The sequence below is a fragment of the Motacilla alba genome, chromosome 1A (genome assembly GCF_015832195.1).
Source record: "Motacilla alba alba isolate MOTALB_02 chromosome 1A, Motacilla_alba_V1.0_pri, whole genome shotgun sequence".
Classification (NCBI taxonomy): domain Eukaryota; kingdom Metazoa; phylum Chordata; class Aves; order Passeriformes; family Motacillidae; genus Motacilla; species Motacilla alba.
In genome coordinates this window covers 49052946-49080282 of record NC_052031.1, presented here as the reverse complement: position 1 = coordinate 49080282, position 27337 = coordinate 49052946, and the positions used below count along the sequence as shown (strand labels likewise).

The 27337-nt window shown below is 37.5% G+C and overlaps 1 protein-coding gene across 12 annotated transcripts in view; it reads left to right on the top strand.

Annotated features, from left to right (window-relative positions):
* TNRC6B (trinucleotide repeat containing adaptor 6B) overlaps positions 1-27337 on the top strand; it is a 134623-nt gene that overhangs the window by 8781 nt on the left and 98505 nt on the right. For 8 of the 12 annotated variants that reach the window (XR_005259158.1, XR_005259159.1, XM_038155446.1 and 5 more), the window contains exons 2-3: positions 3863-3935; positions 8938-9027. Coding sequence is in view for 10 of the 12 variants with exons in the window: in XM_038155446.1 (XP_038011374.1) it covers positions 3863-3935; positions 8938-9027 (163 nt within the window). In the remaining 2 variants the exon portion in view is untranslated. Of the gene's footprint in view, positions 1-3862; positions 3936-6314; positions 6579-8937; positions 9037-27250; positions 27319-27337 lie in introns of all 12 variants that reach the window. The other 4 variants (XM_038155461.1, XM_038155449.1, XM_038155452.1 and 1 more) reach the window with 3 other exon arrangements.

The following is a 27337-nucleotide window of genomic DNA, read 5'->3' as shown; positions in this document are numbered from 1 at the left end:
GTGAGATAAATATGGAACATTATTTTGGAAAATTTCAGGGTGTAAGCTATAAAAGAGTGAAGTTTAAAAAACAGAAAAAGCAGATTGTGACTTAAGCTTCATTCTCCGTCACAGTCCCCTGGCCTTCCTCCTGGCTGTGTCCTCCTCAGCCTGGCCATAATCTTCTGCCCGAGGCTGCGTTACAGGGTGCAGTGCCGAGACCCAGAGCCTTTCTCGGGCAGCAGGGAATGCTTGTCTGCCTTCATGGCTGCTGGAGGACTTAGCACCAGTATTGCCGTGCCGGTGTGAATTCCTTAACAATGCAGCTCTTATTGTAAAAGAAAACAAAGCAAAAGGATGGTTTAATGCAGGAAACTTTGATACTCTTGTAATTAAACACAGGAAGATTGTAAGAACTAGGTAGTTTAAAAGGTACAGTATCTTCCAATCCTGTCCTACATGTGAATGATTTTCAGTAATGTTGTCTTTAGCTCTTGTAATTGCTGCTGTCAGTGAATGTGCACTGTTCCCCCTTTCCTCTGCACAAGGCTGCTTACCACCTTATCAGTTTTAATTTAGTTACTGCTGCTGGGTTTGATAAACATACTGCTGTATGGGACTTGATGAGTGTTACTGGTGGTTCGAAAGGAAACCTTCGATCTTGAGTTGACTTTAGTGGTATGAATAATCTGACAGGATGATTCTGTTGGGATTATCAGCAGTAAAGGAGTTATTTATAGCTTTCAGGTTTAAAGTTGAGCTGTTGAGAAGCAGGCTTCTCACTCATCACAACATTTTGCTTAAGATGGAGAAAAATGCTTCATGTCGCTGGTCTAGTACAACATCCACTCTTCACCTCTCCTTAGAAAACTCTGGTCCTCTGTATTCTGAAGACTCTGTCACTTTGCAAATGCCCTGAAATAAAGGCTTGGTTGTTTTGGTTTGGTTTTTTTAAAGCGATAATTTGTTTCCAACTTTGCAAACTAATCTCTTGAGTGGGTTAAACTTTGATGTGGAGTGTAAAAAGCAGCTGGTATTCTCAACTCACTATGTTTTAATTCCTTGCTGCTCCAGGTATCACCATAACTCTTACTGTGATGCTGGCAGTCCAAGAGATGCCATCAGTCAGTTAAGATGCAGTACTCCCAACAACCTCAGTTTGATAATTTCCATAAACGTTGTGCTGTGGAGTGTTGAAGGTCTTGAAGAGAAAAGGTAGAAATAATTTTGAGGGTGTTTTGTTACATACATATATTGTGTCTACACACATATATGTTTATATGTACATAAATGTGTGTATATATATGCTTCAGTCACAGTGAAAATACAGGGTGGAACAAAGGACTTCGGAAAACTTAACCACTTGGCAGCCTTTGGCTGATTATGGTTGGATGTAATCTTGATTACAGTTGAGAAGTGATGTGTAGTGTACAATAGGTTTCTGTAGCAAAGTGAGGACAAATACCTTTTATGTTCACTGTATCCTTCAATGATTCTTTAGCCTAACCAGTATGAGCAGAAAAGAAGTGGGGTTTGAGCTGCTTTGTACAGTAGAAAGTGGCAAAATGTATAAGCAAAACATTTTTCTAAATAAGCTTTTCAGTTTACTTTTCCTTTACTGGGAGGAGAAACATTTAGCATCTTAAATATTGTTTACGTAAATGGTTTGGAACACTGGGAAGGCAATGATGAAGTATTCTGTCCTTATGTTTCAAGACTGTCTTTAGACTCAAAGGCTAGAGCCGGGATTTTCTAAATTGAAAGTCTGATTTAGGACCATTTGAGAAGTATCCTTTTGCATGTTTCTCGTCTCCCTTAACGACAAATCAGAAAGGGTGACGTTGTTTAATGAGAAAACCCACAAATTCATTAATGATTGGATTTTCTTGAGCAGATCATGTTGTGTAGTTGTCCTTTTTAAACCCCCTGACATCTTCAGGAGCACTCTGTGTTATGAAATAGTTTGTATTTGAGTTGTTAATGTAAAAAGACTTAATGCTGTGAAATGAGACTTGTTTTGTTCATATAGGTTCTTAACTTCTTTTTGGTCCTTCTGTTCTCATGTTACTTTAGAAGAGCAATACAGAGTAATGTATCTATTCCAAGTTGGAGCTATTTATCTTGTTAAAAGTACTTGTGTCATATCTACATGAACAGCTGAAACATTTTCCATACGTTGCCAAAAACATCAGTGCAAAGAATTAAATACAGAACAAAATAGGAGGTTGGGCAGCCAGTGCTAAATTAAACATGGTGGGCACCCTTTCTCATGTCATGTTTTGCTGTGGAATACCACAGTGATTTTGTGGGATATGTGACTGCCCTTCCTGAATATTCCTCTGGATTTTTTTCCATGAGAGATTGAGCATTTCTGCCATTCCTCCCAGCTGCTTTGTTTAGACTGATATCTTTAGTTCGTTTTTCCTTGAAGTACTAATCCTTCCTGGATTTCCTTCCACCTAAGTAATGCAAAGAGATTGTTCTAAACCATGTGAAATAAAGAGGTTGCAAATCCTCTTCTCAAACACCAGTAGTATCTCTTCTTCTACCAAATTATTTGATCACAAGCTAAGTTTCCATCTTCAGCCTTGAAAAGTGGAGAATTACCATCACAGTGAGACCTGGGTTGTCCTGGGTAATTTTTATAGTAAATCGTGACTTACACTGCTGCTGTGCTGTAGATGAAAAACCGTGAAATACTTCTGTGTTGTTTTGAAGTTGTGAATGACTTGAAGCCAACTTCCCATATCCTAATTGAGTATGTGATGGTTTTGTTTATTTACGTCAGCAGCTGATTTTTGTAAGATGATGTTTTAAGACATCTTGAGACCTTTTGAGCGGACTGTGCGCTTGGTTGCTTTATTGGAATCACCCCACAGCACAAATCAGAACCAAGTTCAAAATTTAGATTTGCTTCTGTAAAACATTTACTCACTAAGCAAAGGGACAGGTAAACCACAGTGGCAGGTAAGACTCCCTTTTATCACCAAATGTATTTTCTAGTCAGAATTTGTTTGAATGGAAATCATGCCCAGAAAGCTCTTAGTTAATGCTAGAAGATCAGGAAAAAAAAATTAACTCAGTTTATGGCAGTTAGTCCAATGACAGGAACGCTTTGTTCCTAAATAGTGCTGTACATTAAGGAGTAGTAGCCAACAAAATGATGCAGTGAATTTAGAAAAGTGCCACTTGTTCATATCCCTTACAACAAACCTGAATAATGGCAACTAGAATAATTTCAATTTTAGTGATGTTAAGTTGGATGTATAGTGGTAAACTGATGGTTCTGGACTTCTTTTAATTCCTGGAAGCGGGTTATGTTTTGCAAAAGCAACACTGAAGTATTTAATACTAGCTGTGGTTAAGACAGATGATGTATGATTTGAAATGGGCATGATTGTAAGCCAGTACAGTGCTGCTATGTTACTCTTTCAACATAGGCTTAAATACCTGGTAGGTATGGGATTCATTTTTATACATAAATATTTAATATTCAGGACTTAATGTAGCTTCCTTTACTGCAAGGAAACACGCTTATGTGTGTTCTCTCAGTTCCTGTACAAGAAACCAGTTTCACTGCATGTTTTTCCCAGTTGCGAATAGAAATTATGTTTCTAGAGCCTCCTACTGTTCTGTTGTATCTCATAGTCAGTGGGAGATTCTCTCACTCATGCTACCAGTGTTTACTGTTTTTCCAGATTTGGATGGGAGGTTGTGGGGAGAATTTTAAGAAAATATTTTCCTGATGGCAGCCTATTCCTTTCACTTCTGTGCACCTAGGTTTGCTGAGCTTTGGAGACAGCTGGTTTTGTTTTTATATTTGTTTTTAATTTACTAATGACCACAGTTGGTTGATTTTTTTTTTTTTTTTGTCTCCTTTTAGGGTTTTGTTTTTGCACTGAATGTAGCCAGGACGGATCCTTGTGGGCTTTGGCAGCCCTTGGAAACTGTCAAAGGTAAAAATCAAACAAAGCTCAGTATTGTGGTCTTGAAAGTTGGAGGTGAGAAGAGCAGTAGCCTATGCTGGTCCTTAAGATACTGTGGGATGTAGATCTGTATTCTTGTGCTTTCTAGTGTGTTATTTCCTGTGGGTTTGTGTGTGAAGTTTGTTACTGCCTGATGTGATTTGTTTCTGTAAGCTGAAGTTGATATATATGATGTATCATTTTCTTTAAAAAGTAGTTAATTTATGTTGAGATTTTTTTTTAAGTTACTGAAATTGGTAAGTGACTATTTCCTATAAGCAATAAAGTTATAGTCAAAGGTTTTCTATCTTCTGAATGCTCTTGTTTTCAGAGCAACTTGCATTTAAAGTGACAAAAATACTCTGTTCTTCTTCTGTATGTTAAATTTTATGTTGCTTTTGTACATTCTTAACAGACTCAATGTAATACAATGCTTTAGCAATTAAATACAATATGGTTAGGTCATGTGTTAAAAATGAACATTTTGTCTGTACCTAGAGGCTGCTGACAGTGATGGTGTGTCGATACAATTGTAAAATAAATTTGTGTGGCAAATTTGTGTGGCAAATAAGCACAGTCTCATTTAAGACACTGTTCAGTCAAGTAGTGCCTTGTTCTAGCTGCTCTTGTTTCAAGTATGCCATGTGTACGAGATCACTGCCGTGGAAGAGCACTGGTGTGCCTGTTTTGCTTTGTGAGAGAATTTCGGACCTACCTTCAATTTCCACTAAATGTCTGTAATGGTGACATTTGGCACAGCCTTGCTGTCCTTCAGGGGGTTTTTAGTGGGCCATATCCAATTTATATTTGGGAATTCACAGGAATCACGACTGGTTGTTCGTTAATAAGTGCTTCTCGCGCAGCTGCACTCTTTAGAAGCTTGAAGTAGGTTTCTTCTTCATTATCAGATGAAGAAAGATTTTCTCTTTAGTCCATATTGGAGTCATGCTGCCAATCTAAAAAAAAAAGTGATGCTGCACGAAAGACCCTTGGATTAGACAAGGTGCTTTGTCCCAGTGATGCCTGTTTGATGAAACCAAATTTGAAATCATTGGAATTCCAGCTCTCTCTTGCTATTGAGAACCTTGTATTTTTCCATGCTGGACCTTTCTGTGTGGAGGGAAAATTAGGCCTAGAGGAAGTACTTTATTCACTGGTATTGGTTTTCAGGGATTTATAAGAATATGGAAAGTAATATATATTTTTAAAATATATCTATATCGATATAGATATATAAAAGTGTATATTTATAAGTGTATGGAAATTTTGTTCAGGATTTGCTTGCCTGAGTGTGCTAGAATGCAGTAGTGCAGAGACGGTATCCCTAAAGACCCTGCACTGTTCTGCTTACACTGAGTGGCTGGTAGCTGCATCTCTCATCTCCCAGTAAACAAAACCAGTACTTCTTTGCTGAAGAAGGACACGGAGCAAAAATAGGACTAAAAATCAAACTGGATTGTCCCAAAACCATACTGTTTAATGGCAGAACAGTATTGCAGTAGGCATTAAAGTTGGTAAGAAATCCTGCTGGTTCATATTAATGAATGTTTTAACCTTTGAGAATAGATTCTCATCACTGTTTTACATTTTAAAGAGTTAAATAAAAGTTGTTCCTAAGTTTAGATGTGCATTTCCTACATTGCATGTGGGCATACCAGTGCATTGCTGTTTGTCAGGCCTTCCTTGGTGTTACCTTACTCCAGTTGAGGTTACTTAATTTTTCTGAAGGATATCAGGTGAATAAAAAATTGAGGGATTTCAGTCCCATTTCAAGTAGTTTGGGTGGATATATGCAAGGGTAGAAGAGGATTATCTTACTTTTGACCTTTTCCAGGAGTGACTTTCTTGATAGGTGTTGGATCTGAAAATCTAAATGGGCTGTCTATAAATTTTCTTTTTATCACCTGGGAACCTGACATGTCACATTAAGTATTGAATATAAGTAAACAAATGCCTTTAAGCTTTTGGCATTTTCCTGATCCTACGGGATGCTAGTACAAATTCTTACTTCCCCTCCATTCTCCATGTAAAAAATAAAGGACCCTGTGTGTCACCTTCAGGACTCTGCTCAGAAGCTGGTGAGCTGCAGAGGTGATGTCTGTAACATGGAATAATTATGTTATTTCTTCATGTGCTGGCAGTAAACAGTCTCTGTTGGCTAAGAAGTCACCCTCAGCTGTAAATGACTGCTACAAAAGTCTGCCACAGAGGTAGTGTCCCATGGATTCAGAAATCTTGAAATGCCTTTTTTTTTTGGCAATAAATAAATGTGCAGTGCAGCATTCTTGTGCCAGTGGCCTAAGGGAATCAATGATTCATGTATGCAAAAGAACATAAAAATTATTGAATTGGGCTCATATTTTATTGCAGGATGCTTGGTCTCCTGAAAGAACCCAGAAGCAAATGCAATAAAGTATAAAAAAGAACAAACCCAAACTGAACAACAAAAGGACAGTGTTCAGCAAAACTTCCTCTTGCAACACCTTTTGTAGTCTGTGGCTTAGGATCTTCCTGCACCAGCTAAAAATTTTTGGTGGTGGATTTTCTTTTTCCCTTATGAAGTTTTCTAGTAAATTATGGAGCCTTTTAGAACTTCTACCTTTTTACCATCCCATGTGAGTGAGTTCACTTGAAGTAAGTATTGTATGACATAATATTATATGGTTTTTTTAAAATGTTAGAGCAAATAAAACATTAACTATGGGATAAATTAAGAGAGGAAATAGAAATTATAAAAAAGAAAATACAATGGAGAAGGAAAATAGTTCATTCATTCAATTTTCTACTCTAATCTCAGAGTTCTGGATAGTTCCAGTGTATTTAATCTGTTGTCTGTGGAAGAGCTTGCTTTTCTTTGTTCTTGTAGCCTTTCGATTTTTTAAAATATCCTAGTTCTACTGACCTTTTCTTTCCTCCTTTGAGATGCACTGGTTGGTAGTTTTTTTGTCTTCTTCCAGGAGTAGTTTATTATAACTGGAGTCAAATACTGCCAATTCCTCTGGTAGTGAGGGATCTCAGAAGATAAAACACATCAGTTTTTCAAAGGTTTATGTTTGAGTTCTTCCAGCACTCTGAATGAAAAGTGACTTCCCCTCGCCGTGCTCTTGGTCTGACCTTTCTGGTCTTGTTTTATATGTAAGCTTTTTTTAATGCTTCTGTAGCTCAAGTTCATTCTTGCTTGTTTCTCTGACTTTGATGCCAGGTAAGTGCCACAGGAATCCTTCTGGCCAAAGCTCTTTTGGCTGTTAGACATCAGACTGTCTGTCTAACAAAAATCTGAGGAGCTTCCCAATTACTTGACTCTGATACTGCAAAACCATGCTCCAAAAGTCCCATCTCTGAAAGTTCTGGAGTGGGTTTCAAAAACTGAGCATGGCAAAGTACCATGGACAGGGACTGCCCAGCCTGGCTTCCTCCACTGTGGGTGCAGAACAAAAAGCTAGAAACATTTGTTATAGGCAGGAAGATCTTGGCATAGATGTCATGCTTAGCATTTGATACATCTGATTATGTGCTGAAGGCAGAATATTTAAGTGAGGATTTGGGTAAGAGTTTGCTTTTTTCCTCATTCCTTCTTTTCCCAGAAAAGGAAATTACTATGCTCTAAGTTTTTACAACTCTTGTGCCTTGCACTAGAGCGTATGATATTACTGAATGTGACAGCTTGTTGGTTGTAAGATGTATTAAGTTGTATGTAATCTTTTGTAGCTTCAGGCCATTAATGTTTGTAGAACATGTTCTTCACTCCTTGAGTCAGCCATGCCAGATGTTGTTTTACCTATGTGCAACATAACAGAGGAGATTGGAGTGCAGGCGGCCTTACACTCTGAACAGGCATTAACAATGAAGTGAAGGAAGTGCATCATTTAGAAGCTTTCTGTTGTCAGTTTCCAGGCTTGGAATTGCTGTTGTGAAGGTGTTCAGCAGTTCTGTAGCTGAGGTGCAAAAGTAGAGAGACTTGAAATGGATGTCAAATGCTGGTGCAGTTGAAGAGTTACATAATCTTGAGAAGGACAACTGTTAAAGGCCAACAAGTCTTGGCTTTAAGAGAATTCTTAACTTAGTGTACTCAGTGTGAGCCCTTACTTTCCATATACCTGGAATGTTAGAGATCTGGTCACGGCTTATGTCTTGCATTTTAAGTGTGAGAGATTCCTTCTGAATTTATGCTGGTGCATTTGATCTCCTAAATTGATTAATTTGATCCATTATCCCTGAAAGATGCCTCATCCTCTGGAGTAGAAGACATTCTAATCTTGGACACCAAAGTCTCCTTAATTGTATTGCTTTACAATTTAAAGAATGGAGTTTGGGGTGCAGATTTTGTTCAGTTGGAAGTGCACTGATACTGTCAAACAAACTTGAAAATAGATTACCTAGTAGTGTTGAATATTGGAAACACTGGGATCTGTTGACCTGGGTTGAATTTGAACTGCCAACCAGAAGGTGAATGACTTTAGCTGTTCCCTGAACCATTTAGATTCTAGAATGTATTTATTCTTAAAATGAAGTCCAGGAAAAAGTCCTGAAAGTAAGACTTCAGAGGTACTGTGAGATCACTGGAAGTCTTAACAATTTTTCAAACTAATAACCTTTAGATTGTCTTTAAGCTGAGTCTTTAAAGCTTATATTTGCACAAAAGCTATTTTTTAGTAAGAAAGAATTGCTCAGCTCTAGTCTGTGTTCCTTGCCGACTGTGGCTTTAATGAATAAAATCAGTGACTACATTAAATACTCAGCAATGACACTTTAAAGTTAAAAAGAAAGTATATTCCTGTTAAGTGGGTTTTTTCTTTTAATTAAGTAGTTTTGTCTTATCCTGAATAGCAGTTCTCGTTTATGTAAAACATAATTTCAGCAAATATGTGCAGAACGGCAGTATTAAAAGTCATAGCCTTGAATTGTTGTTTATGTGCACTGCAATCTCACATAATATTGTTAAAGGCAGAAAAAGAATTGTTTTTAAAATATATCTTTGTTGTTTTTCTTTTAGGCAGTATTTTGCATTTCTGCAGAGCTTTGCACAGATCCTGTTCCCATGCAAACTGATGAGGGAGAAATACTGGAGGAAGGCAGTCCCAAGGTCAGTGAGGTAAATGCCACTGTGTTTTGGAGGAAGAAAAGCTTGTTTGGCTGGAAGGGGGATGGGGGGGTACACCAAGTGAACATCAACTGGTGGTGGTATTTTGAATAAGTACCTTCATGTAGATAGATACTTACTATTTATTGTCATGGAAATGCTTAAAAAATTAAACTTTGAAAAACCTTTAGAAAGACAGGGGTTTTGCTACCCACTATGGATTGGAACATATGTTCTCAAGCACTTCCAGAAAGTAAAGAGAAAACTTGTAAAAAGATACTAACCCTGATTGTATTTAATTTGCGATAGCTGGAAGGACTTTCTTTCCTACCCACTCACTCTCTGAACTAACTTAAGGAATTAGACCTATATGGGGCCCCTCAGGTGCAGGTGTTGGTTCTGTGGATTACTGACTGACCTATATTGAAGATGTGCTGCTTCTCGTTTCCTTGTACTTGCCAGCACGTGCTGTGTTGTGAGACTGGATTGTGTGTTGCTTTTGAAGGTACCTCTGATTCTCAGCATACTTTATTGGGACAGGAGTGTGTGAAGTGTTCTCTTGAACACAATGCTGTGTCCTGCTTTTTGCCTTCTTCCTGAAGATGCAAATGTTAAGGTGTGAATTACTTTGGTTTTCATAATGACATCGTCATTGGCATACTCTTCTGAAGGTTTATGAATACAGTTTTATAGTCCTGACTGCTCAATGAGTTAGTGTCAGCATTGCAACTGATTTGTGTTTAAAACATTCTCCCTACATTTCACAAAAATCTGAATCATTGTTAGTTTGCTTGTAGCTTTGTGTAAGAGAGAGCCTGAGAAATTAAAAACTAGAAGACTAAAGTTAAAATCTGTTTCCTAGGTAGACCTTTGGAGAGATGCTTTCATTGTTTTAGGGTAGAAGAAAAAACATTGTTTAGCTGTAAGCACCCAGTTAGGAAGTAAGTAATTATTAGAGAAAGGACTTAGCAATTGTGCTGCGTGTACTTTAGGAGTTGTGTTAATTTTAAATAGCTTTGAAGGAAGGTTGGCTCTAGATTAGGAGCTGAAAAATGAGAATATATCAGTGGATGTACTTGCAGCAATCCAGGCTATTGAACGCATCTTTTGACAAGGATGTGATTACAGGTTTCAGTGGGGAATAGACATGAGAGAGGAGACATCATAGTGCAATTAATTACTGATTATAGCACAGTTATTGGTGCCTTCTTTTCACCACACAGAGGATCTTTGCTCTGTGTGTGAGCACACATTTATGTGTATACAAACAGGTGCCTGTGTGTATATTTATGGATACACAGCTTTCTTTTTTTTTTTTTTTTTTTGCCTGTGTGGCAGGAAGTAGATGGAAGTGACTGTCTTTTCCTCCAATGAAGGATATGCTTTTCTCTGGCATGCTTATTTCTGGGTATAATGGTGAAGATTGTATATTTGCTCTAAAAATTGAATGAGCTTAAACTTGAAACCAAATTCTTTATACTGACTTTGAATACCTAAATGTGTATGAAGTTTTGCTTTGAAACAATTGTCATTTAGAGAATATGGGAGATCAGGAATTGTGCATCTGGTATTTAGTGTTATTAGTAAAGGACTATATAGGATCAGTGTATAGTCAGCAAAAAAGTCATGACTACATCTAGTCCTTCTCCCCATTCTGTGATGTACAGGACTACTCACTGAAGTCTGTTTTACAGTGTTTCTTCAATCTGTAAATCATTATCTTCTCTTTCCTTGTCTCAGGAGAGTTTTGTATCTATAACAGTTGAAGGTATGTCCTAGAAAAATTTAGGCAAAATATATTTCGCTATGTTGTCTAGTATCATTGAAATTATTCCCTTAATTTACAAATGTTTACATGATCCAGTGACCCATTTTCATAAAGATATATTTTCCTATGAAATACCTTTTTAGATATTCAGTAATGTAGTTCGGTTGTTTTCCTTTTGTCAGGTTATTTCCCCATCCCTCCCCACCGACTCCCGACTTTTTTAGGCAGGAGACATGAGGTATACTTTAATAAAGTATTCTGAAAGAGATGAGAGCAAAATCTTCTGTGGAGATGCCATGAATATCAGAATATAAAGATTTGGATACTGCAAGACTTAATGTTTTTGTCATACCAGCCTGAAAATAACCTTAAAAGTTTTACATGAGGATTCTATCATAAAGTGGAAAACAAATAATGTGTCATGCTGTATGCTTGTGAACTGGTTTTGGTCTATAACTGTCTCAGATCCTCAACTGTATAGTATTTTGAGACATCCTGGTCAAGACTTGAAGATAAAAGGAGATTTCCTCTGGTTTTGAAGAAAAAATAATATTGTGCATTATGTACAGCTGAACAAGTCACTGTAAAGCCTAAATGTTTGTGGCCTTCAAACTAACTAGCACTACGTATGGTATGATCAGAAAATTTAAGCCCTGCAGTCAGACATCATGAATGATGATCTTCTTTCTTGACTCTAACAACCTGGTGTGACAGTTGTAAAGTCAGCTCTTGAAATGAGGGGCAAACTCAGTGGCAACTCATTGGAAATTGTATACATTTTTATTTAATTAGTAATTTAATTTTTAAATTAAATTGTGGGGTTGTTGAGTTGTGCTCATGTTCTCAATTTTGCATACACTTTAAAATGGCCTCAACATGTAAAGACAGCTGGCACTTGTCAATAGCATGCTCTTGATTCCAATAATTACCTAATGTTAGTGCTAGACGGAGAGGAAGCAACCTGTGCACAAGTCAGTTATTTCAAATGAGCATATGGATTTTAAAAAATAATTTAGTTTTGGCAGATGTGGAAGTCTTATTTGATATCAATATCCAGTCTGTTTTATCCAAATGACCCACTAGCGGGTATCATACAGTGAAGTATCCTTTCACTTTTTGGAATAGTTTGGGGTGGGCTGTCTGGTTTCTGGCTTTTCAGGGTCTCTTTTCTTCCTTTAAAAAAGTAAAAAAAAAAAAAGAAAAGAATCATAGAATCATTGAAGTTGGAAGAGGCCTCCAGGATCATTGAGTCCAAGCTTTGAATACCACCATGAGGTGGCAAAGGCTCAGTGGGGTACAATCAAGGGAATTTTGTAAGACTGATCTCTTCAGAACTGGGAATCCAAGCAAGACCCTCATGGTGTTGTCCCCAGTCGTGTTTGCTGGAGCTGCTAGTGGGAGGCAGGAAGCACTGGATCATTGTGGTTCCCTGATACCAAAGTGAAATCTTCTGCTACCTGTCCATTGCAACAAGAGGAAAAGAAAACCAGTGTTTCTGCTTGAAACCCTATGCCCCTTACTAGTATTTGGATTATGATTTTTATTTTTAATTCTATTTTGTTGTAGCTAATTAGCTACTAACAATTACTAGGCTTTTCCCATTAACAACCTTGGTATCCTGACAATATCAACAAGTGCTGAACTTCTTGTTTGTGGCTCATTTCAACTGGTTGGATCCAACAGTTAAGGATTACTGCACAGGCAATACTTAAACTTGGTTTCTTAGTTGTTCCTTTGCTATAAAACATTGCAGGAGGAAGCTAAAATTTTATGCCTGATTTGAAGTACTTTTAGATTTCTTTCAGTGTTGGCAGGAGTTTTGAGTTTATGCAGAAAGCTTCTATATCAAAAAATGCAATTAAAATGCTCATGTTAAATGTAGAATTTCTCGCCTCTCCTCCTAGTTGTTCCTTCATGTCTCAAAGGAAAAGCCTATAAATTCAGAGGGATTGAGGGACTTTGACTAAAGTAATTTACAGAAAGGTATTTACAAATCGTGGTTTTGCTTCAGTGTGGTAGAAGAGAAAAGAGGAGAAATATGTAGTTCTGCCATTTTAAAGTTTTGTATACTAAAAATCTAGGTACACAAAATTTTGAGTAAAAATATGACTGGACAGGATGTTTAATAACACTTAATTCCTAATAAGAACAGGAAAAGGGGAAAGATTCTGTATTGTATGGTGTTATGTAAATGTAATTTTATTCAAAGTTTTCATCAGTATTTATAGAAATAATTACTGACCTGAATTGATACGCCAGGAGTTAGGCTACTTTTTCTTACTTTGGCTCTTTCAAAACCAGTGGCACAGACATGGAGGCTTGTCCTGTTTTTCAGTCTCACTGTTCAGTGCCACTTACAAGATGTCTCAAGGCCACTTGTTAATCTTTATTTCAAGTTGCTAGACTGTTCATATCTGTCAATGTGAATATTTTCCTTACATTATTGAAAACTGCCTGTTCTCAACCTAGTTAATTCTTGCTTTTCTTGCCTCTTGGTGTCTAATTGTGAACTAGCACTTGCCTTCTCTTTAAATCACTCTTCAGAACTCTGTTAGTACTGGCTATGTTTTGTTGTGGTGTTTGATTTTTTGTTGTTTTTATTTTTCTATCCTGAAGTATTCACACAGAGATGATAAAAAGGTTAAAAAGTATGTGACTCAAGTATCTAAACACTTGCTTTTACTTCATACATGTTGAGAATAAAGGAACACAAGCTTATGTTAAGTTAGGTGTCCTGGTATTTATAAACAGAATCTTAAAATTCACAAGGCAGTGTTGTTCGGAGTTCTCTTTCCTAAAAGCAGGAATGTTCCACTAACTGCATTTATGGGTAAGGTATGCTCAGTTCCTGATGTGCATGTTGCATAATGATGACAATAGTGCAAAAGTTAGGCTGATGCTTTCATTTTGTGGGATTTAGTTAATATAATGAAAAAAAACCCCTTAGTTAAGTAATTAAACTTAGAGCATCCAACACCTTTATGCCTGTATCTCTGGAGCTTACAATCCTACTCAATGATACAGAACTGGGTTTCAATTCAGATAGCACTAAATAATTTAAAACATTCAGGCCTCTACATTAATTAAATAAACAGTCTGCTTTGTGACTGTAATTATAAAAAATATGTTTTCCAGTCTAGTACTGGCCTGGTACAGGGTGCTTTCAGATGATGGATCCCTGCAGTATGAATCCCTGCACTCTTGGAAAATTTTGGCTTGTTACAAGAGGTGAGCTTTCAACCTCAGTGTACTTTCTTGCGAGTACCTGACAGTTCTGAGTAGGTTACAGTTTACTCACGTGGCTATTCCTTCTCCATTGGATTCATGACAGTAGGCTTTGGGGTTTTTTTATTTAGTTATTTCATTTTTCATGTCCGCTGGTGAGTTACTTGTGGAACTTCCAGCATTTCTGTGCCCTGATACACAGGGGGATATTGCCATTATTTTTCTGCAACATGACTCATAGGAGCAGCTAGTCTTTGTAATGCTGACTTACAACTATACTAAGTTCCTGGAGTCTTTCTATCATCTTTGAAAAGTTGAGAGGTATTCTGTCTAACAAGACAATTTATGCTTCTCCCAAAATGTAGCAGCTTAAGAATTAGGAGGACAATATTTTTCACAACAGAAACTGATGTCATCTCCATGCTCTGCTAACTTCATTAAGTTAACCCAAAAAAGCTACAGCTTTTGAGGACAATAATTTCAAACCCAAAATATTTGCATATCATGTATTGAAATAAAAATCCATTAACCTCTCTGTAAAGAATTAAATTACTTAAAATTATTTTAATTACATGTTACAAAAGCTTGTAAAAGTGTTATGACATAGCCTTCTTGTTTTAAGTATAAATTAACATAGTCCATTAAGGGAAGCAGAAATCTTGGGTTAGTTTCCCTCTGGAACTTCAACACTGTAGCCAGAAAAAGAGCCTAAAATACTTTTCTACAAAACGCTACATGCTTGGACCTCCGTTGTGTTCTCAATGTAAAAGTGTTGTTATCTTATTGCAAGAGTCCCATACCTTCTCGGTGATTTCTCATGGGTAGTTCTTCTCAACACTGCTCCTTCTTCTTCAAAGCCCAGACAGCAACTGACTCTAGGTCCCCGTTCTCCCTGTGACTGTTCTTCCTTATTGGTTACCGCTGTGAGTCAAGCCTGTTTCTGATCTTGGAAAATTGGCCTGGCTGCTACTCTTTGGGGGTAAAGCTGCTTTTTACACATTTCTTATACTCTGTTCCCACCACAGACCTCTTTACATGGGGAAGAAAACCCAAGCAAACCTGCTTGTGAGTTTATAACTTCAAATTTCAAAATTTCAAGGCATTGTAACAAAGAGCTATAATTATGGTATGGGGTCTAACCTTACCTGGCAACTAAGCACCACACTGCTGCTCACCCACTCCTGCCCCTGCAGTGAGATGGAGGGGTAGAATTGCAAGGGTAAAAGTAAGAAAATATGTGGATTGAGATAACAGAGATTGGTGTAATAATTTGGGGGGAAAAAACCCAAACCAATAACTAAGAGGAGAGGAAAATAAAGCCTGTGAAAGAACAAATGATGCAAAAGGAAAAGAATTGATTGCTGCCAAACAGTTGATGCCCAGCTAGTCTCTGAGCAATGTTAGCCTCAGCCAACATCCACACACATCCTCACTCGGTTTTCATGCCGAGTATGATGCCATGTAGTGTGGAGTATCCCTTTGGACAGTTGTGGTAAGTTGTTCTGGCTGTGTCCCCTCTGGCTTCTTGTGCACCCCTGGCCTGCTCACTGGTGGAGTGGTGTGAGAAACAGAAGAGGCCTTGATGCTGTGTGAGCCCTGCTCAGCAGCAACAGAAACATCCCTGAGTTATCAGCACTGCTTCCAGCACAAAACCAAAACACAGTCCTCTACCAGTTGCTATCTAGAAATGTAGCTCAATCCCAGCCAAAACCAGTACAGTATGTTATCAGGGTTCACTATAAAAAAGGCAGTTATAAGTAAGGTAAAATTGTTGAGGACTTTGCAAAAAAGAACATGGAATTAGACAGTACTACTTGAACTATTGTGAAGGAATGCTGTTGATAGCCTAGGTGCTTGGACATTTTAAAAGAAATTCAGGATCAAGTTTGAGATTCTGCCATTTGGGTGTACTGTTTTCTACAGAGGCAAGGTGGATTGCTCATTTGAAACCTACTTATCCATAGTGAAGACTGCTAAAATATAGATGCTGAACTGAAAGATGACTCTCTGTTTTCTAATCTCAAAATACCCTGAAGTGCTTTTGAATCACAAAAGAGAAGGTTAACACAATGATGTATTTTCTTTCTCTTGGAAAATACCATCATGTGCCAAGGTGATTTTGAGATCTGTAAGAACTGTCACCATGTGCTCTTTGATCCAGTCTTTTCATATGTACAGTTCATGTGGAGGAAGTGTACTGGTGTGGCATGTCATTGCAGGGAACAGGTGTGTGTCTCATTTCTAAGGGAAAAAACCCTTCAGTCTTAAGAAAACATTCAGTTTAAAACCTTATCTTTTCCATTCTTTTAAAGGTTCTTTCTTTTTCATAAATATTTTCTCATTAGTTTTTTCTCAACCAATAGCATCTCTTCTTCAGTTGGTTACTGCAGTTTATAATACTTTGCAAAGCAGATATTTGCTTAAAGATTGAAAAAGTGGTTCTGCATTTGAAAGCTTATGTGGTATAGTCCCACTATAATGTGAATGACACTCGGGGAAATTGATTTGTGGCTTTGCTTACAAAGCGTCTCTCCTCATGCAGGTGTACTATTGGCACACAGTTTGAGGGCTTTCTGCCTTTTCAGAATATTGCCTTTTGATCTCTTTCCATTTGGTATTGGCTTTGGAGACTTGTTGGCAGTGGTTATAGTCTATGTGAATTGTGACAGAGTTCTTTATAATTGGTAACTTTATATGAAGTCTTACAGATGTGGAAGTATTGATGAGCGTTTTCAATTTTCCTGTCTTATGGCAGACTTGAGGGACGACAGGTATTTTGGGAGAAATTTGAGCAGGGACATTAAAGCTTACTCTACCCTACTTTAAAAACCTTAAATTTACTTCAGGAATAATTTATAGAGTGTTAGTTTGGCTGAATCATTGAAAGGTGCAAAATTCATTGGTCTTGTTGACTTTTTGCATTTGCAAGACTGTACATTTGCATGACCCTACAAGGACTATTTTCTTTTCATTTTGTGAACTAGATGGGTATGAATTTTTTTCACTTCCTCAATTTTTTTTTTTCATTCATTGGGTGTGGAAGAAGTGCATGTCAGTTTGATGGGAAGAGTGTAGGTTGTTATTCTTGTGATGGTAGTAGTAAAAAATAGTAGAGATGGTTTTCAACATTCGAGTACATCTGAGGGTGATGGGACAACTAAGGACACTGGAATTCTGCAAAAACATATTGTGTGATATCAGTTCCCCTGAAGGGTAAAAGCAACATTGAAAACATGTCAGCATTTCCTGGCACTTGTTTGAAGTCACTGAGGCATTTGAGCAGTAGGCAAGAGGGTGTATCATAAGAGGGGAGAGCGTCGCAGTAGTGTGGAATTAGGTTAAGAAATATTATGGGGTACTTTGAAATCATATTGGTTGGTTTCAACAGATACAATTTCCACATGGAATTCCCAGAGAAATAACGTATTTCATGGCATCTAAAGGTTTGTTGGGGATTTTTTAAGGGCAAGTTGTAAAAAAGCCCAGGCTCTGCTCCAGAGATGAGTGGCTATATTAATGGCTTGGTGGTCTGTCAGACAGCTAATCTTTCTAATAATCTTGATAAATTTGGAAAAATTTTATAAGGAAGCAGCAGTGTCAGTGGCTCCCCTGTGACTAAAATGAGTTTGGATTTGCATTCTGGTAACTGGAGAAACTGTAAAGCAGCTGTGTACTGTGGGTGTGGATAGACTGTATTCCTTCTTTTTGACAGCGATCAAAAGTGGATGCCTAATACAGACCAAAGTGGGGTTAATATATACATATGTAACAGATTTGTTCTCAGCCTCCAGCTGTTGAGGAACTTTCTGGGCTACTGTTTGTTTCTATGTGTTTAGAATCCACGCAGCAGATTTCTGTGAACAGAGAAAAGAAAGTTCTTCTTTCTATTGCTTGCCTGTCTGATCTTAAGGCAGAATAACTTCAGCACCAATTTGTGTGTGCCTGGTTTATTTCACTTTCAGTCATTGCTAACAAACAGCTGCAAACAGTATTTGTGGCAGTGAAGGTGATTAAATGTGTAGTGCGAAAGTGTAATTTAGTTTTCTGTAATTCTGATTATCATCTACTTCCTTAAGCCTTTGAAAATTCTTTTAGCAGTTCATACCTGTTGTCCTTTTGTGGCAATGGATCATCTAGATTTCCAAATCCAAGTGGGAGAAAGTTAATATGTTTTCTCTCTTCTGTGTCAGGGTGGTTAACAATGTGTGTACCAGAATATCAGCCACTTATAGATGTCAGTTTAAACTGCTATAACTTGTTCATCTGTGTCTGCACCATAAATAGGAAATTGACTGTAAAATGAGCTGGCTAAATAGAGTCACTGGGTTGAGTGAGAGTCGCTTCTGAAATTACTGGTGGGGGTGAGCTGTTCAAGGGCTTTTGGATCAGATGTGTCCCCTAAATGGAAAGTGAAAAAATTTTGTAATGAAAGTGTAAAAGGTAGCCAAAGTTAGCAAGAATTCATGGCTTGTGAGATGCTTTTGCTCTTTAGCTGAAGAATAATATAAAAAGTTAATTAAATAAAATTGAGGAATTTTTTGTCTTACTGAATTCATATTTTCCTGGCTCCATCCATGTATATGCAGTACACACTACAAAATGGATGGAATACACTAAAAAATGGATCATCAAGAGTGGAGCAGGAAAAGAAGAGCACTTTTGCTGAAATTCAGAACACTTTATTCATTTTTTGTGTCTGAGATGGTTGAATTATTATTCAAAGTTGCCTTGGCAGCTTCAGAGTTGGAGTTTTCAGATGGTATTTCTGGATATCCTGTCATACCGTGACTTGAGTGACTTTAACATCTTCAGTAGTTGACATAAGGTAGAACTGTATCTTGCTGCAAACAGCTAGGTGGTTTAAACTGCTTTCAGAGCAAGATATATATTTATTTTATATATATATATGCACACACACATTGTATTGTAACATTGTATTTTAAATACTTAGCTATTGTATTTTAAATACTAAGCAGCTTAATGATACATTAAAAAATAATACATTTTTTATTAAGTAAACTTTTGTATTTGTACAATATGAAACGTGGCTGGGATCCCAGCCTTTTTAGCATTTCCCAAGTGTGACTGTTGTTTTCATGGTATTTATAAAACTGCTTAAGCTTAGCAGGGAACTCATGCTAAGCTGCTGGGTATTTCACAGAATATTAGTTAACAAACATGTTAAATATTACATGGAAAGTGAGCCATAGGTTATTTCTGCAATTGCTTAGTGACTGTTTGGTGACAGCTGAAACTAAAAGCAAAACTTCTGGTCTTTAAGCACTGCTGCAGCTTTTATGCTTGTTTAGCTGTAGCAAAAATGACATATTCTGAGTTCCATAGGTTAATGATGACCTGAGTTCCCACTGACAATCTGTCCTGCCGTTTTATGTGGATGATGCATGTTTTAATGGTTGTTTCTGTTAACATGTTGGCATTTCTTCTAGTAAATGTCATGTTTCAGTGAGCCAGGTGTTAAAGTACCATTAAGCTGCATACAACAAACACCAGTAGCAGATCAGTAACTTCTGAACGTAATTACTGTGGTCTAAGTGTGTTAGCATTCAGAATAATTAGCAGGGAGTACTGAATGTGAAGTGTGATTTAGCAGAGGGATTATGTTAGTAAGTTTTCACGTCTTGTGACTAACAGAAAACCAGTCAGGGCTGTGTGATAGTAATAATGTCGAAATGCTCCATCTAGATGCTGCTGAAAAGCTTCGAGAAAATACTGATTAGGCTAGGAGATGGTACATGTATTTTGGTGGTGTTTTTTATATATCAAGACTATGCTTTGGCAAAATGGAGGGGGGAAAAAAGGTAGAAGTAGGTTCAAGTGAAAATTTAGTTACATCACAATGGTGCACAATACAACAAAGTCCCTGAAAGAGACCAAAAATTCAGCCGCTATTTCATGCATATCTTGTCTTTAAGACTTTCCTCTGTGTGATTCAGAAAAATACTTGGTACCGTCTCATTTTAGGAGCTGTTTTTTCTTTCTTTTTTTTTTTTTTAAGTTTAAATCACAAATTCTAAGGGGTTTTTTAATGCTTTCATTTGTGTACTGAATTTAAGATTTAGTCTAAGAAGTACATTTTGAGACTAATTTTGCTAAACAATTTGAGCTATTCTATGTGTATTTTGAAATGCCAGCTCAACACTAATTTATTCCTAAAAAATTATTAAAGTGTTAGCAGCTAAATTGCATTTTTATTAAAAGAAGTTAAATTAAAAATTTAATTAATCTGTTCCTAGTGAGTAAAGTTTTCCCCAATGCAGTTTGTCCAAAGTGCTTACAATGAAGCCAGGCAGAGAGGTGACTCAGCTTTCCTTTCATTTGTAGTAGTGATTACATTTCTGTCGGACCTCAAATGGTCTCTGAGATCTCTTTTTTTTATAGCACAGCTTCCACCATGGTTAGCAGTAGTTACTAGTGACTAATTGCTTGGATTTCGAGGACTGGGTTGTGCAACTCTCCTTAAAACAACTATTAGTGAGACAAAATAAGTGCTGATGGCGTGTTTACAGTACTGCGGGTGCTGCTGATGATTGGGAGGGACGTTGGTGTTAAAGCAGTAGTTGTGACAAAACATCGTATTTGTCAGTCTTAAGCTGGGCCTGGGGTCGGCAGTGTGAAAATCACTTCACTTAAAGCACGGGCCACAGCCTGCAGAAAGCAGAATTTGACCTTGTCTGGTCATGTGCCAGATAAAGCTTTGGTGTTGCATCTGCTTGAGATGCTAGTCAGTGAAAAATTTGGAGTCTTCGTCTCCTGGCTGGCTCAAGTCCTTTTGGGGTTTTTTGTTTTGTTTTGGGGTTTTTTGGGTTTGTTTTTTTTTTTTTGTTTCGTTGGTTTTGGTTTTGGTGGGGGTTTTTTGTTTGTTTGTTTTTGATTGTTTTGGGTTTTTTGTTTTTGTTTTCTTAGGTTTTTTGTTTGGTGTTTTTCAATTGTTGGTTTGATTAGTTGGTTGGTTGGGGCTTTTTTGTTTGTTTGGGGGGGTGCTTATTTTTGTTTTTAAATAGGAAATAAACCAGCTTTGAAAAGGAACTATGAAATGAGTAGGAAAAGGTGGTGATAGCAGCTCTCTGATGAAGTTGCATTAGTACATTTCTTTTTACTGCTGAAGAAAAGAAGACTGCTTAAAATGAATAGCTTTTCATAATAAGTAAAGGATTTCTCACAAATCTCTCTTTTTTTCCCTGAGAAAATGCTTGGTTTCTCTTAAGCTCAGTTCATCTTTGGTGGGCTAGGACAGCTAATGCAAGAGTTGAATCTTGTTAGGGAAACATGCTTTCTGGCATGGGGATTCAGGAAAGATGAGGCTTTTGCCCTTGAAACTTTCTGACCCTTCAGAGTGTTGCTGACTTTATCTAGGAGATAAGGTTTACTCATTAATCAAATCCATTAGGGTCTCATTGAAGATATTTTTAGAAAGAGTAGTATGAAACTGTAGTAACAGGTGTTGCACTTCTGGACAAAAAAATATAATAGTTTATTACATTGAAGCTCATGATGAATTTCATTTTCAAAAAGTTAAGTATTGAGTGTCTAATACTGAATAGATTTTCTTAAATAAAATAGATTGCCTTTTATTATTTAGAACACTCAATATACTAATTTGTGTTGAAATTTGGATATTCACAAGTGCCTGAAGTTTTAGATAAAAAAGCTTTGAAATAATAAAATACAGAGTTCAACAACTGGCAGATCACGTAGGGAAAAAAAGTTTTCTATTGAATTCCTCCCCTGCTGTTTCAGGGTCTATTTCTGGTTCCTGCTTCCAGCTGCCAGAATCTTGAAGCTTTCTCCATTGCTTGCCAGGAGAAACAGGTGTGGAGTGTGCTTCCTTTGATCCCTGCTCTTGGAATCAATGGCTCCCTCTGCAGTCCTCTTAAGAGAAGCTAAAGTGTTTCAGATCCTCTGCCATTCCACCTTTTCTCCTTTCCTTGGGAGCAATGCAAGCGATCCAGGAGCTCTGTCTTAGCTCCACCTTCCATTCTTTTCCTACATATTGAGGACAACTGTGTTTCCTACGTACGCTGTGAGTCAAGAGAGACCCGAGGCTTAGAAAGCAGCACCTTTTCCAAATCCTGCAGTGAGCCAGATCTGGTGAGGCTGCTGGATGCTGCGGATGGCTGGAACTTAACGAGAGCTCTGGGCTCCAGTTTTCTTTAAAAAAGACTCTAAGAGTGCTGAATAGGAAAGTGTGATGACAGAATGAAGGGAAACTGAGAGACTTGTGGGGAAGAAATGTGCATAGGAATTGTATAAGAACTGTGGGTGGAGGAGAAAAAGAAGAGTATTCTCAGCTAACTGCGGCTCTTATGTGCTGTTCCTCTCTTCAGTTCATCCTCAGATAGTCACTTAATCAAAAACTTGAAATACCACATTCTCATTCTTTCTGCAGTATGATGTCATTACTGTCATTGGGAAAATAAGACCTAAGCATTTTAATTTTGAAATATTTTTTTTAATCTTTAATTAATAGATAGCTGGGCCTAAGGACAAACTTTATGACTATGTAAGCAATACTTTTTGAATCTTATTGTAATTTACTTGCTCATACACTGTTTTCAGAAGGCTGTTTGTCAGCTATATCTCTTTGAATTAAGAGGAACTACCCAATAAAGTGACTTTTAAATGTTGCAGAAAGACGTAAATGGATATTACTTTACGAGCTTATTCTAGAAGTTTTAGACCGTTAAATAAGCTGTGTATCACTTTCTAGCAAAAATTTTAAAACCTTCAGAATTCCAATTGAAAAATAGAGATCAGTGATCATCAAATTGTTTAACATATGCAGGCAAATAAAAGAAAGTTAGAATCAAGGTTCTGCAAATAGAGGAGGGCAGAAATTGCTGCTCTGGATCAGGCCTGTTGAATGATCTTTATATATAACTTCTCCTTTCACTTTGTAAAATTAATGTCATTGCTAGAAACAGAAAAGCTTATACTGCTATTATAAAAGCTTATACTGCTATTATTTCTAATCCTCTAATACACAGATAAATCTTTGTACCTATAGGTACATAAACCATAAAACCTGCAAAGACTTGTGAAATTCAGTGTTGCAATTTGTTTGTTCAAGAACTAATTTTTTGTCTGCTTCGTAGTACATTTTCTCTGTGTATCCTCTTACAGGTGTTCTTTTGAGAGTGAGTTGGGTTTTAGTTATATTGTAATAGGAAAGGGGTGATGTTTCTTACGATATTGTCACACTGCTTTTTTTGTGCATGCCTCAGTGCTGTGTTGTCTTGCATTGAGGGAGATTTGCAGGCCAAATGTTGGATTTTATTTATATGAAATCTCCCCTCCACCTACTCTGTTCTCTACTCTGAGCTCTCATGCTTTTGGAGTATTGTGGAGGGGGTTTGAGTCTTCATTGTCTCTGCTCATAGACACTATTCTAAAAGAGGGCATACTATAGATCTGCTGCAGACTTTTCAGTATTTCTATCTTCAGCATCACTTATCTTTTCTTGGCGGTTGTTTTATTCTGGGTTGTTTTTTTTTTATTATGCAACTTTTAAAGCTATTTTTCTTAGACTTTTCCAGATCGAAGTGCAGGTTCTTGCTGGGTTGGGAATTCATTAGGGGTTTTTGTCATCAATGTTATCTCTCAGTATTAAACTGAATCTGTTCTTGTGTTCCTGTTTCCCAGGATTGCTGGGAAAATTCAGGTTCAAAGGGACCTTCCAAGGTCTTTAGTCTGACCTCCTGCTCAAAGCAGGGTCACCTGTGAGGTCAGACCATGTTGTGAGGAATTTTACCTAGTCAGTCCATGAAAAACTTGAAGCAAGGAGACTGCAAAACTATTCTAGGCTATCTGTTCCAGTCCTTGACTGTCCTCATGGTGAAAATAAGTTACTTTGTGTCCATTCTGGACTTTTCTAGTTTGAGCGTGGTCTCGCTGCTTCTTGTCCTGTCACGGGTACCCCTGTGGTGAGCCTGACTGCTTGCTGACCTCCTTGTAGGTACAGACACTTCAAGATCTGCCCAAAGCCATCTCTTCTCCAGGCTGAATTAGCCCAACTCTCTCTGCCTTTACTCACAGGACAAGTGCTCTGGTTCCGTGAGCATCTTGGTGTCCAGTGTCCACGTTCTGGGTGTACTTCTGGTATTGTGGGGGCCCAAAATGAGGTGCATTAGACCATGACTGGAATAATAAGCAATGAGTAGAGGCGGCAATCGGTTCCCTCATCTACTGGCAAGGCTCTTGTTAATAAAGCCTGGGATGCTGGTGACCTTTCCTGACAAGGCACACTGCTGGCACACGATCAGTTTGCTTTATGCCAAGACCCTTTCCATGGAACTGCTCCCCAGCCACTCATCAGCCTGCATTGCTGCCAGGACCTCTCAGGTGCAAGTGGTTTGTGTTTGTCCTGTCTGCATTCCTACAAATCCTGTAGGGACCACTCCTCCAGGCTGTCTAGGTCCATCTGAATGGCAGCCCTGTCTTTAGCCTTGTGGATTGATCCTCTTCACCCCAGTTAAACTTTATCTTAAAATTCTGACAAGACTATACCTTACTGGCCCTGCAAGGCATTGGTGAAGATATTTAATGGACTTGTCCTAGACTCCTGCAGCTCTTCACTTGATACCATCCTCAGGCAGCATACAGTACTTTGTCCTCTGAGCCTGACCAGCCAAATGTTTCCTAGTTGTTTATCCATTCTCAAAAGAGATATTTTCTAGTTAACTAATAATCAATTCCTTGACCTTCCCATGACTTTTTTAGTGTGTTGATGCATTTTATTGTTGGTTTTATTTATCAATGAAACCCTACCAATTAATCTTTATTTTGTATATTGTATCGCTTCTGTGTACTTCCTCATTCAGTGATTAATTTTTTTTGTGAACTTCTTGTGAGTGTCTGTGCCATTGTACTGTATCTTCTACAGTTTTTTAATGATGCATATTTTAGTAATTTCAGGTACTTCTGTCTACTCTATGAAGTACAGCAAACTGATTTAACATTTTTTAAAGCAGATGGGTTTCTCTTAATTGTTTTAAAAGAGATTGTGCCTGGACCGACAATCTTGTTCTTAGCTCAGGCCCTTTATTATTTGTCATTATTTGCCCACTTCTCTTTGAAATGAAATTTTGATGAATAAGCATGCTGGAACTGAGATGTCACTAGTGTTCTTCTTATAAAATTCATAATAAAGGAACAGTTCTATCAGCAGTATTTCAGTGATTGACTTGTTCTGGTGGTGGTCTACAAGACGTTCCAGTTCTCAGGTTTCCTGATTATCATCTAATAAAGTAATTTCCCATTCCCATGTTTTTGGTGGATTTAAAATAATTGTCTTTTACACTTCTTTTTTTTTTTTTTTTTATGATACCTCCTTTTCTGCAGCTTCATTCTACTGAATTTCTCTTTTATATGAGAATCTTGTTAGTTTAGCACTAAATATGCTGTATGTAGTGCCTCTTTACTCCCAAACACTGCATTTCATCTTCCTAGTACTGGCCGCAAACTGTTCTCTTACTTACCATTCCTGTAAATTGTACTTGTCTCATACAGCAACAGGCTAAAATACCTCCTGTTAAGAGTAATTCTTAAACATTTACTCTCACTTACAGAACCGTGCTGTTTTGCAATGTGGCCACAAATTTTTAACTATTTTACCCATTGACACACTTGGTGTTTCAGCATTTTCAACAGCAGAATTAAGTGGAATGGATGTCTTTCTCTTTAGCTAGACAGGTGTGAGTCCAGCTGTTAGAGCTCTTGTGAATCAGGTATGGACTGAAGTACAAATAGATTTGCGTATCTGATATGGTGGGAATACATGGATAAAAGTCTAAGTTATTTAATAACTGTAAATAAAAATTTTCTTGTTTCCAAATGTTGCTTTTACATGAAAATACTATTTGGACTGGGAGAGATGGGGGTACATGTTTACAAATGTGAATTTACACATATTTGATTGACGGTCTGTTTTATGGATGTCATTGGCACCTTACAGCTCCCCACTTCATCAGTTTATTCATGGTTTTGCTTAGGGCTGTGCCTGGGCAGTCAAATAACATAATTTCTTGCATCCTTGTTAGATGTCCATATGCAGGTTTCAGCGTTTTGAAAGTATTTTTGACCTGACAAAAATATTAATGTACAAATGAGTAAACTTGGCTCTTTTGAGGGGAGAACAGGGGCACAAGGGGAAGTGGCTGATGGATTTTGGTTTGGTTTGGGAGGCTTTTGCCTCTTCAAAGACTGACTAAGCTGTGTTATCTTAACCGACTGAATAGTGCTTCTCTTTCCAGTTCAATGTAGTGGCGTGGATTTGTGTGTGATTATGATTCAGTTCTTCGTTGTGTGCCTTATTAACTATTGCAGTGGGACCTGTTTGCTGGCTTCACATGAAGCAGAGCATTGCTAACTGTATCTGGTTGTTTATATAAAATACTAATTGCATGTGTTGAATTTTTATATCAAGAGAAGAATGTTTTTGCTACCTGTGCAAGAACTTCTGGCTGAATTAAATTATTTAATGAAGAGTGCATAATTAATGAATAAGCAAATATAATGTAATTCTTCTTTCTCCCCAAAGAAATTACTGAAAATCTATGCTAAAATTGATATTTTAAAAGCAAACAATTAAACATAAGACTTCCTTACTGCCCTTGGAATCTTCTAACAAGAGAGCCAAAGGAAATGCCTACCTTATGTTGTCATTGGAACAGCATTTATTTGAGGTTTCCTTAGGCCTCTTTTTTACCCTGCTAACTAAGCTGCATGTGCAGTTAAAGTCCTTTTTCAAAGAAAAGTTATTTTTCACAAGAAGTGCTCTGCTTTTGCAGCAATTTCTTTCTGTGCGTTATAGGTTTCTTCTAAAATTTTATTTTTTTCTAGAGATGTTGATAAATCTTTTTTTTAATTCCCACATTATGCGTAGGTAAGAAGTGGTAGAAATAATACTTAGAATGACAAGGGAAGCCCTTAACAGAGCAGAACTTAAAACCTGTGTACCCTGACTGCTAGTATTTTGCTATAGCCATTAAACCATTCTTTTTCCCTTGCAAGATTTTTCTGAAATTTGTGCTATGCAATGATACCATAGCAATGGGGTTGGAGATGTACATATGTTGCTAAGAAACTACATGATCTGTTCTGGACCAGCCACTGTGGTAAAGTGGCTGTTTTGAGTTGTTGCATATGAAAAGGGCCACTTTAGCTGATGTGCGTTTTGCTCCACCGATTTCTGACCTGCAATGCTTGCCTTTGCAGATGGAACATGAGGATTTTGTAATGGAGGGGCATGGCAAGACTCCACCTCCTGGTGAAGAAAACAAACAGTGAGTCACATGTTTATTT